Raw genomic sequence first — 10,851 nt, 5'->3', positions numbered from 1 at the left:
CCATACTGCTAGGGCCCAACGGTAAATGCTGCGGGGTTCCCTTCCCCACCCTCCAAGGGCTCTGGGGTGAAGCTGGCTTTTCACTTGGCCCCACCAAAAATGAGGGTCTCCCTCAGTGGTCCCCAAGTTGAAATAATGGCTAGAAATGAAGTGTCCTTAATTACTGATCTAAGATCAGCTTACTACCCTCCCCAAATCCTAACCTTCACCATGAATCGGAAAACGCCAAACGAGTCTGTGAATTAAGCCTAACGCATCAGTGACCTATCGATAGCCTCGTCAATGTTATTAACGTATTATACTCTTGTCTCTCAAACCATAGTCCCAGCTATACGGTCTATTATATCGTCATAAGTCTCTCAATAACTATTAATATAAACTGGTGAAGTTTTATGCTGATGAACAACCTGCCTCTCCCTTTAGCTTGCGGCTCAGCGACCATGACGTTTGACGAGCGCACCGTCAGCCCCCTGCTGTCCCTTTCCGACGACCTCTGCACTCTGACCTTCCTGCCCAAGCGCGCCCGCCAGTCGCCGCTCTACGACCCGGCCCGCTTCGACAGCTGGCCCAACGCGCTGGGCTCCCAGGCCATCACCTCCGGCACCCACAGCTGGCTGCTGGACTTAGGGCAGAGCGCAGCCTTCAAGGTGGGGGTCTGCTACGCCAGCGTGGAGCGGAAGGGCATGGGGAACGAGGCGCGTCTGGGATACAACAGCCAGTCGTGGGTGCTGTCCCACTACGACGGGGACTTCTCCTTCTGCCACGCGGGCAGGAACGTGCCATTGCAGGTGGTCCGGAGGCCCAAAAGGCTGGGGCTGCTTGTAGACTGGCCCACGGACACACTGCTGTTCTACGACCCAGACTCCGGGGCTGTGTTGTATTCTGTAAGACACCCTTTCAGGGACCCCCTGCTGCCTGCGTTCGCTGTGGCTGACCGCAGTGTTACACTACTCCACTGACCTCTAGGAGGAGAAGGAGTCCGCGTTGTGTTAAGATATGTAGCATCACTATGTCCGCACTGATGTAGTACAGTGGGTCGTGCTAGAATGACCACACCTGTTGAAGACAATAGGAGCCGTCCACAATGCGGATTAGAATTCATGTTTGCCGTTATTACTGCAAACAAACATTTGGGTATACGTAGCTAACAAAGCTGCATAACATTCAAAGAAATTGTCAGATTGCCAAAAAGAGGTGGTCTCAGAGGTGATGCATAAATAAGGTAGTCAATCATTTGAGTGTGAGCGATACATTTCTTATTTATTCTTTCTTTATTTTAATGAATGATATCTAGAGATTTCTGTATTAGTCTGTTGATCAACTTATACAGTAGTTCTGTATGTGTAACACTATCTATTGAATGTTTGTGATTATGCTTCTTTAAAAAAAAAAAAAAAAAACTTTTACTGTTATGATTAAATATCATTAGTATTTCTTTTTAATCTATTTTGGTAAATTAAGTTACCAAGGGATTTGAAATGCTGGGTAAGAAGGCAATGTTTCTTATGGTTTACCTCAGATCTTTTTGTACGTTTTAGAAGAGATTCCTTCATGCTGGTTGATCCAGTTGATTAAACAATGTCTCATATGCACGTGTCTTGCAGTCAAGTCTTGACAAATATTATTGGCATCTTATTATGAAACAACGATGACAATGACTTGTCTTACTATGTCTGGACAATCAATCCATCGTGTTTATTTGCATGGCGTTTTTTTACAAAGTGCTTCACAACAAAATAATACTAAACAATATAAAGATTAAATACAATACAATACGATCTAACACCAAACCATAGATTACATTATCCAGAGCGATTTACAATAGGCCTACATTCGCCTACAGTAGCACTGAAACAACTATAATCATACTACATCACAATCATCGCACGATTCGCACGTGACTTTCTAGAAGAATAAGCGCTTAGAAGCAGTCACAGTGCAGTGGCGGTAGACTATAAGTCGTTTAGCAATATATATTTTTAGCAAACGTTCAGGTTACACACCCACTGATAGAGAAATGCTAGGAGGGGACGGGTCTTAGGAGGATGATAGGTGTTGTCAAGAGGTGGTTTTCTCATCCCATCACTGGGGCGCGACATAGACTACAAGAAATGTATGAACGCCCGGTCATGATGTGAACTGCGACTGGAAGCCACTGAAGGCTGTTGGAGAGAAGTGTGATAACAGGAGAATTTAGGGAGATTGAACATCAGACTGGCTGTGCAGCATTCGGGATTAGCTGCAGATCTGACGACGGAGGCGGGGAGCCTTTACTTCCCAGAAAAGTGAGTTGTCGTAGGCGGGCAATGACAAGTGCATTGGACCAGGAGCAGCGCCGCATCTCACTTGAGGAATGGGGGTGTCTGTCTGTCTGTCTTTCGGATGTTGTGGACTGGAGTTCTACCCAGGAGCGGGTCATCGACTCATCGCTGTGATGTTTGACACAAAGGAGTTAGTGCAGTCGGGACAATGATCATCAAGGCATATACTATTGTCAACTTGTCTACCAGACTCTGGTAAGTAGAGAAAGGATGTCGTTGAACTCTCGGTATCTATCGCTACATTGGGTGTGAGCAGCAGGGGTCACTGTGTCCTGCTTTTACCAACCTCTCTCAAATGCTAAGAGGTAATTGCACGTGTATCCACGAGAGGGCAGCATAGGGTAGTATGAATAATCACACAGCCCTAGATTCTCTGGTAGGCCTAATGATCACATAGATATTACAGTTGAGGCAGAGGTTATATTGAAAGAGGCTTTAGTTGACAGATACATCAAGGACATAACCCCGTTATGTCGTTAGTCAAGAATGCCATTAAAGCAAAACACTTGAAAACCTGCAAATTAATTACAATACAGCATGCTATGGAGAACTTCCAAGGTTGTCTCTTGAGTTTAACTGAGTGGAGATAATCAGTCCGATATTTCAGGTCATTGGACAGCAGACCCGTAGAAATAGATGGATTAGAATGGGCATGTCCTTAAGCACTGATCTAAGCACCATTCTTCTCATTCTGTTTCTATGCAGATCCATATTATTAATGCATACCTTATCAACATCTCAGTGCCTCAAGGCAGTTCAGCTGTTCTAATAATAATAATAATAATAATAATAGTAATAGTAATAATAATAATAATAATAATAATAATAATGCATTTATTTTGTATAGTACTCAAATACATTACATTCCATGAGTGAGAATAAGAATATAGATAAATAAAAAGTAAAATAAAAGCAGTCAGTAAAAACAACATTAAAGCTAAGTTAAACATTAAAAGCAAGTTTAAGAAGATGGGTTTTCAGGGATTGTTTGACGGAGAAGAGTGTGCTGGATTTTTAAATGTAGTTTACAAGAGTGTTTCAAAGAGTGGGGCTGCAGCGGAGAAAACCCGGTCCACCCAGATCCGGTGTTTAGTCCTGGTGATGATGATGATGGGGACAAGGAGGTTGGCATCACCTGACTGCTATACAGTCCAGGGGGGTATTTCATCAACGTCGCTAAAGGAAAATCCAAGCTTATTTAATAAGGCTGGATTTTTTTGTTTGTTATAAATCTCACAAGATTCATCAAAATAAGCCTGGATTGTGCATTCAACAGTCATTCGCTTTTTGTAGTCACCTATGGTGCAGTATGTACAATAATTACATCTGATCTATTAAACAGGTGCTAACATGACAGAAAGAATAGAATAGAATAGAAACTTGATTGCCCTCAATAAAGGGACATAATCAACAAGATATGGTACAGTATGATGATGGTTATGAGTGGTGTAATACTTTGGAGTCCAGTGGAGCAGAGATCAATACACCCATTTTATAGGTTTATAGATGTTTTATAGGTGTTCCTGTCGTAATTGCATAAGAGAAAACGATTGCAACATCTTGACCAAACAAAGCTTAAATATTTGTAGTAGCCTAACTTCCTTCAGGGAAAAAAACATGAGTAACACAAACTTCCTTCTTCCTGATAAAAAGGGATACAAGGAAGATACAGTAATAAAATCTAAAATGAGGTAATGATGGTGGGAAAAACTACAATGTGGACTTAAGTATTGTTATGGGTCTTTTAGAAAACTACAATTAAGTATCCAACAGCATGTTGTTATCATCTAGCTGATGCATTGCTGTTGACATGCTGACGGTGTTGGCTCCTTATCATACATTCCAAGACTTCCAACAAACTTAAAAAATAATAATAATACACATTCCAATTAAAATCACCCTCAGCCCCAGGTGATGGTACGAGATGAACTAGTCACGATTTCCATCTCATGCTAACCACACAGCGACACTGAAACTGGCTTTCACAAGTGCAAACAGCATTTATTAAATACCTTCACGTCTCACACCTGAGATAAAGAGCGTAATCAGTACTGTGCTCGTCAAACATCTTTCGTCAAACATGTATATAACATTACTGGCAAATCCAAATCACACAAAACATTACTCTGATAGCAGAGGAGACTGGTAGAGGTAGAAATCGGAGGACAGGCTTGTTGTAATTGCCTCGACTATCTGATTGGCATTAGTGTCAGGTACCATGTGTCATACTGGAAAAGATAACATTTCTTAGTCTCAGTCTGAGGGAGACCAAATGAAACTATTTATCTACTATCTACTTTAGTCATCCCCTTGCTATGACTGGTGTTGGTGACTACATGACCAATTATTCCCAGTTGGCTGTTGTACGTTGGTTTCTGGTTGAGACACTTCTTACACAATGAGTCGACCATTTCCTCCATGGCATTGGAGCACGCTTCAGAGATGAATCGACGTACAGCCCCCAGCCTTCTCAAGCCCAGCACGGGAGGGGGTCCCAGGGGGTCATGATCTCTCAGGTATTTCCCTCCACTTCCCAATTGTGAATCATTCACCATGACACCACCCAGCTTGACTAATAGCGTTATAATTACAATCATCTCACACAACGCCTAAATCACTCCCGTGACATGACGCCACCCCAGAATGCCACTCCATTTCTCTCCCACCCTGTCCGTCTTCCGGTGACACACTAGCAGCTTTAGAAGGCAGAGATCAGTGAGGAGGGGTCGGGTTAGGCTGCTAGGAGCCTGATGACGACGATGTGGTCCTCTGGCTGGCGGCTTTCACGGCGAGGGGTGGCGGCTCGATGTTCAGCTCCTCCCTCAGGTCCACCAGACTCTGGTCCCAGCGTCGCTCGTAGAAGACGCTGAGGACACAGCGGGCCTGGCGGCCATTACGGACCGCCCACGGTCCCAGGGATGTCACCAGGGGCTGCAGACGGCTGGGGGGGGAAGCGATGGAAGGATGGACGGAGCGAGGGAGGGAAAGAACAAAACAGTCAGGCACAAACAATGGGATTCTCTTACCAGTACCAGACAGAGAAGGCAATGGTTTGAATTACAGAGTAGGAATACAGAAACCTCCCCCAGAGAACAGAGAACGTCCTTTAAGTCATGTCATGATGACGACAATGACATTTCATTCAGGAAGCATTTGTTTCCCCACACCTGGGGGATGTTTCATTGGCCGGGAAGGAAAGTCTGTACAGTACAGACTTCCTGCTTAACAAATGAGATAACAATAACCAAAAAAGAGTTTGATTACAGTGCTGGTAACAAGGTTATGGTTCATTTCCTGTAAAGCCCACACCTCAACCTACTGAATGTGTGTTGACTGTAAGTGGCCATGGGCAAAAATGCATGCCAGACTGAACAGTTCACGAATCTACTGTATCTCTATATCCATATCTCAAATATCTTTGAGAATTTCTGGTTGTGTATGTCGCCTAGGTGATTACAGTCGATGGTTATGCTACCCCCATGCCCTCTTAGAACAGGGGATTCCATAGATGAAGACAACTGATATTTTAAAGACCACCCCCTGAAATGTTACAGTGAAAATCCATGTTTTAAGTATTTCAATATACATAAAGATTGTTTGATGGTGGGTTCACTGAAAGTGGAACGAAAACTAACCCTAACTAGCACATAAAGGGTCAAACATGTTGTTGTGGCTGAAGATGACCTATAATCACACTGACCAAGCTAAGAGATGAGTCAGCTTTGGGAGCGGACATCCTGGACATCCTTTGGGGTGCAGGAGAACACTTTGGGCCAGGGCAGGGGTCTCCCAAGAGCATAGAATATTGTGTGACATGGAACTCCTCACCACCCTTCTTAATCCCTCACCATCAACGTGTGTCTATTCACGTAGTTGTGTGTTATATGGAGAGAACTGACCGAAAGGTAACATAAGTGCGTACTGTAGTCTCATATCTGTGGGAGGGTTTGTGAGAACAGGGTTTGTGAGAAAGAAGAAGTGAGAACATGAGAGCCTGAGAAAGCCCAACCTTGTGGACAGACGCAGGGGTCCCAACGCTGCTCCCAGCATGCACATGGGCAGGCCGGTCTGCGCCGCTTCGAACCACTTCACTGCCACCTCACCTGAGGGAATACGAAGGGGGATTACAACACAGTAATAACGGCACGCTGCTTACGTTGCCGCAACTGAAAACACACCCTGTGAATCCCCTTCCCGCTCATTTCTAAAAGCACCGTGGATTCTTCCATTGTAAGCCAGCCGACCATCAATACACTCATCTATGAACAGATGCTTTCCACTAAATACAGTACCTCAGTGTTTTGTGAGTTATGTGTGGAACAGGAAATTCATGTATGGATAATGTGTGAAGCGAGATCAATGTAGGTACTGTTTGACTTACCCAGCATGTTAGTGGGCATGCCCAGTAGGGTGTGCAGTAAATCGTGGACTTCTCGGTATCGCTGCATGACATAGGCAAGCTCCTCATTATCCACAAACTTCACATCTGCCCTCGAGTCAGGGGTCACCCGCTGGGTGAGGAAGGGAGAGAGGAGGGGGGGGAGGGAGAGAGAGAGAGAGAGATGCAGATAAACAAATGTACACTACCACTCCAATCTTTCTTTATAGAAGTCCGTGCTCTTCCCACACTCACATTGTCCTCTAGGAATCTGAGATACTCTCTCCCAAATGATCCATCTGGGAGAGAGGCCATCTTGGACAAATCCAGCGTCGATAGCCGGATACGTGGACGCTCTCTAAAGTGAAAATAGATCACACGGGACAAAGTCAAAAATCAGATGATAAAAACGTAGAACAGAATGAACGGCCAGATTACAAACAAACATTCACAGCATGTCCATACACACAGATCAGTTTGCTACGTCACTGTACACTCAGGCAGCGGAGGACGTGACATACGCTAGGATGGTGCAGCCCTCAGCGTCGCCTCTCATTCTGTTGCGGAGCCTCATCAGGGCCAGGTGTCCCGTGGTCTCTCCGAGCACGGCCACCATGTCTGTGCACAGTGAAATTAAATTGTCAGTTGGTGATTGTTATTCAGTAGTAGTAGTAGAAGTGGTTCATTTGCATCATAGAAAAAGACATACTATGTGATACGGTCGGGTCTAGGGAAAAGGGCCGCATGCCGGCAATTCTCATGTCGCGCAAATTACTTTTTTCATATTACAAGTGTTGAAGAGCCCACACAGTATAACAAACAACTGTTTTAAGATCACTAAATACTGATTCTAGATCCTTTTTCTTTTTTGTGTGTCAAAACCTTCTCAGAAAAGGAACCTTCTCTATTTTACATGTCACACCTGTAGGTTTCTTTTTCACACCCCACACTTGGTATCATTTTACTGAGAAATGAAACTCAAGCTTATTCAAGTATCTTGAATTGCAAATGTAGAAGAAAGAAAAGAGAAACTACTCATCCATCCCCACCCACGGGCCTGTTCTGTAGATAAACATTCTAACCATGTGACAGATGATGATAATAAGAACTGTTTACTAAAACATTGCCTGTTCTGGGATTAATATTAGTATCATGGGACTTCTGCAAATCTGAGGTCGTGAGATAAAATATCTTGGTTGGGTGGGGAGGGGGAGGGAGGGAAGGTTTGTGGGAATTTTGTCATTGTACTTCTCTCCTGTGTTTAATCGTTTGTTACCACTACTTTGAATTATTCCCTGAAAGAAAATTAAATAAATAATAATAATAATCATCTCAATGGCCGGCATGACGAGAAAAAAGACGTCACAAGACATTTTGGAGAAGACAACAAATAAGACATGTTATGTTTGAAGCCGCCGTAAAGACAAATCCCATGCAACACTGCTTACTTGTGCCTCATTTCTCTACTGGGAAGAGAAAGGATATCAATCTGGAATAAATGTACCCAGGACCAGAGAAGAGAGCTTCTCATTAGCGTATTTCATATCAAATAGTAAATGTCAGGTTATTGTGTCCTTAGCTTTCGCTGGAACGAGCTGACCTTGGTGCTATCAGTCGTCAGTTCTAACCAGGTTATTGGTGCTATCAGTCGTCAGTTCTAACCAGGTTATTGTGTTCTTAGCTTTCGCTGGAACGAGCTGACCTTGGTGCTATCAGTCGTCAGTTCACTATGTTTAGACTTGTACCTTTCCAGTTGTTGGCATTGATGCAGGCTGGATGGTCCTACTCCATTCCTTAAATTCACTGCCAATGAAGACATCGGCCCTCTCAATTGTTAGGAGCATGATTTCTCACGTCCTCTCCGTCCTCCACTTGCTTCTCCATCAAAAAGCATTGGAGGAGAATATGTAAGGGGAGGAACCTAGATCTAATCCAATTCGTTTTCAGGAGGACATGAGTGGAGGATGGAGGAGAGGAGTTGTGTTCCTAAGAATTGAGAAAAGGCTAGCCTGTACTTTCTGTAGGTGGATGACGTCACGGTCTAACACTGGTTTATAGAATTCTATATATCGGCCGAATAAATTCTAGCATGAGATCTGATCTAGTTGCAAAATCACAGAGTTTAGTCACTGACATTTTGATCAAGAGATGTATGTCACTGATAAATGCAGTGATTTTTGCAAGAAAGCAGTGTGGCATGGGGTTGTTCTTTCATATTTTTTTCAAGCCGCCAACACAGATTGTTAGAAGTTTATGAGCCAGTTTCTAGAAGAGCTGGCTAAATTTCAAAGTTCATCCACACACACTGGGGTGGTTTCCCCAAACACGTATAAAGACTAATCCTAGACTAAAAAGTCTTCAGTGGAGATTTTCGATTGAAAGTGTGATTTAGTCTTAATCTGTGTCTGGAAAACCTCCTAAATGTGTCTGGTTGATCAGAATGAAGTCACCTCTCTGTATGAATATGATGATGATGATAAAATAATAATAATAATAATAAATCTGATCATGCAATACATCATAGACAATATGGACATACTGTAAACCAAGTGGACATGTTTGCGTGTGTCTCACCATGTCTGTAGGGGTCTTGCAGGGCTGCCACCCCAGAGCCCACAGCCAGCAGGGCCTTCTGGATGGGGTTGGTGGGGATATGTCCGGGGTATAATCTGTCATAGTGGCTGTCTGCAGGGTCTGTAGCCCCACTGTGCTGCCACCGGACACTCAGGGCTGAGGGTGAGAGGATAGGCTACAGCACATCAGACATGATGATGTTGTGCAGTATATTTGTATACATTTGTATGTATATTTGGATACAAAATTGTATATGGCATTATCATATTGCAAGGTCATTAGATTCCCCTCAGTTTCAAAAGCATGTAGAGAGAGGTAGCCTATATCAATCCATAGATGAAGATCTTATCAGATATTAGAACACCTGCTGCACTTCAGAGCACAGAAGGAGACCGGTGGAGCAGACAACATGGTCATCAATATTAGGCTAATACACACAGAAGGCCGAGTAATATGAGCATCATGTGATGTGAATAAATGCATGGGGATGTCCTGGCCTGCATTTATCCAAAACGACTAACAACAAAGACATTTGACTAAGCAAGTGGATCAACTATCCATCAGGTCATCACAAGAAAAAGTCATCTCTGCTCGGGCCAGGGGCCATTGGCAGTCATAATGCTAGATTCATTTTAGTTTCGTTTTTACAGTAGAGAAACTGTACAGGGGTGGTAGAGGGGATGGAGAGTTTTTTTTTGCATGGTAGACATGTTGGGAATGAGGGACAGGTCCTCTGACACAGGCACCACAGGTAGTTTCCAGTCTTCTGTTTATTGCCAACACTTGGTCAATGTCACTGTGGTCAATGTCACACTTGGTCAAGGTCAATGTCACTGTGCTCTTTGCACAGACTCCATTTCAGCGATACCTGGGGTATATTCCATCAACGTCGCTAAAGGAAAGTCCAGAATTTTCTCGCGAGACGTATCAAAAATATGCTTGGATTTTTCTTCAGCGACATTGATAGAATACCCCCCAGGATCAAGAGACTAATGACTCTGAATTAGTCATTGAGATTAGTCTCTCCCTAGCTATTTAATATGATTATGTGATTGGGCTATAGCGTAGCCTAAAACAATGGACAATCAATGTATTAAAATCACATGCACATAGCCTATGACAAATCTGGAGCTCAAGGAATTATATTCAATAACTTAAGCGCGTTCTTTTTTTTTTAACATGACATGTTTGTACAGTCCCTAATGCATACCTTCAAACGAGCCCCAGCGTCTGGCTCCCCGCGTTACAATGTCATGGAAGCGCAGCATTTGTGAAATCATGTGTTCTATTTAGCTCCATTAACACTTCCGGTTTCGCTTTTCACCGTATTCACGCCTTCAAAATAAAAGCGCGAGAAGATGCCTAGATTGCACAGGGAAAACATAATGCACTGTACACAAAAAAACATTTTCCAAGGCTTTTTTTACTACCATTAGCCTATAGTAGCACTCAATCATAGACATGGCCCATCTGTATCTCAATCGAATGTTTTCATTTAATTGGTAATGCAAATTGTGAGTTACCGTTTGCAAATACAAACCGGAAGTCTTAAATAGAGGTAGATGGAGTTGACTTGGA

The 10,851-nt window shown here is 43.4% G+C and overlaps 2 protein-coding genes across 2 annotated transcripts in view; one reads left to right on the top strand and one right to left on the bottom strand.

The window, feature by feature from the left end:
• The window catches only part of bspry (B-box and SPRY domain containing), a gene marked incomplete at both ends in the record, with an annotated part of 4,554 nt that extends 3,595 nt beyond the window's left edge, over nt 1-959 (top strand). Inside the window, 2 exons of the mRNA XM_080529641.1 lie at nt 1-21; nt 424-959. The exon at nt 1-21 is cut by the window's left edge and continues 104 nt beyond it. Coding sequence (XP_080385767.1) covers nt 1-21; nt 424-959 — 557 coding nt within the window. The remainder of the gene's footprint in view (nt 22-423) is intronic.
• Nucleotides 960-4,309: 3,350 nt separating this feature from the next.
• On the bottom strand, nt 4,310-10,553 carry coq4 (coenzyme Q4 homolog; the record flags this gene model as incomplete). Its single annotated transcript, XM_080529640.1, has 7 exons — nt 4,310-5,262; nt 6,331-6,424; nt 6,703-6,832; nt 6,955-7,057; nt 7,221-7,317; nt 9,274-9,429; nt 10,484-10,553. The coding sequence occupies 7 exons, from the start codon at nt 10,551-10,553 to the stop codon at nt 5,061-5,063; spliced, it is 852 nt and encodes a 283-aa protein (XP_080385766.1). The 3' UTR covers nt 4,310-5,060.
• Nucleotides 10,554-10,851: the final 298 nt, after the last annotated feature.

Source organism: Nansenia antarctica (genome assembly GCF_963989245.1).
Source record: "Nansenia antarctica genome assembly, chromosome: 4".
Classification (NCBI taxonomy): Eukaryota; Metazoa; Chordata; class Actinopteri; order Argentiniformes; family Microstomatidae; genus Nansenia; species Nansenia antarctica.
Note: the sequence above shows the minus strand (reverse complement) of the source record. Positions and strands in the feature narration are given on the sequence as shown.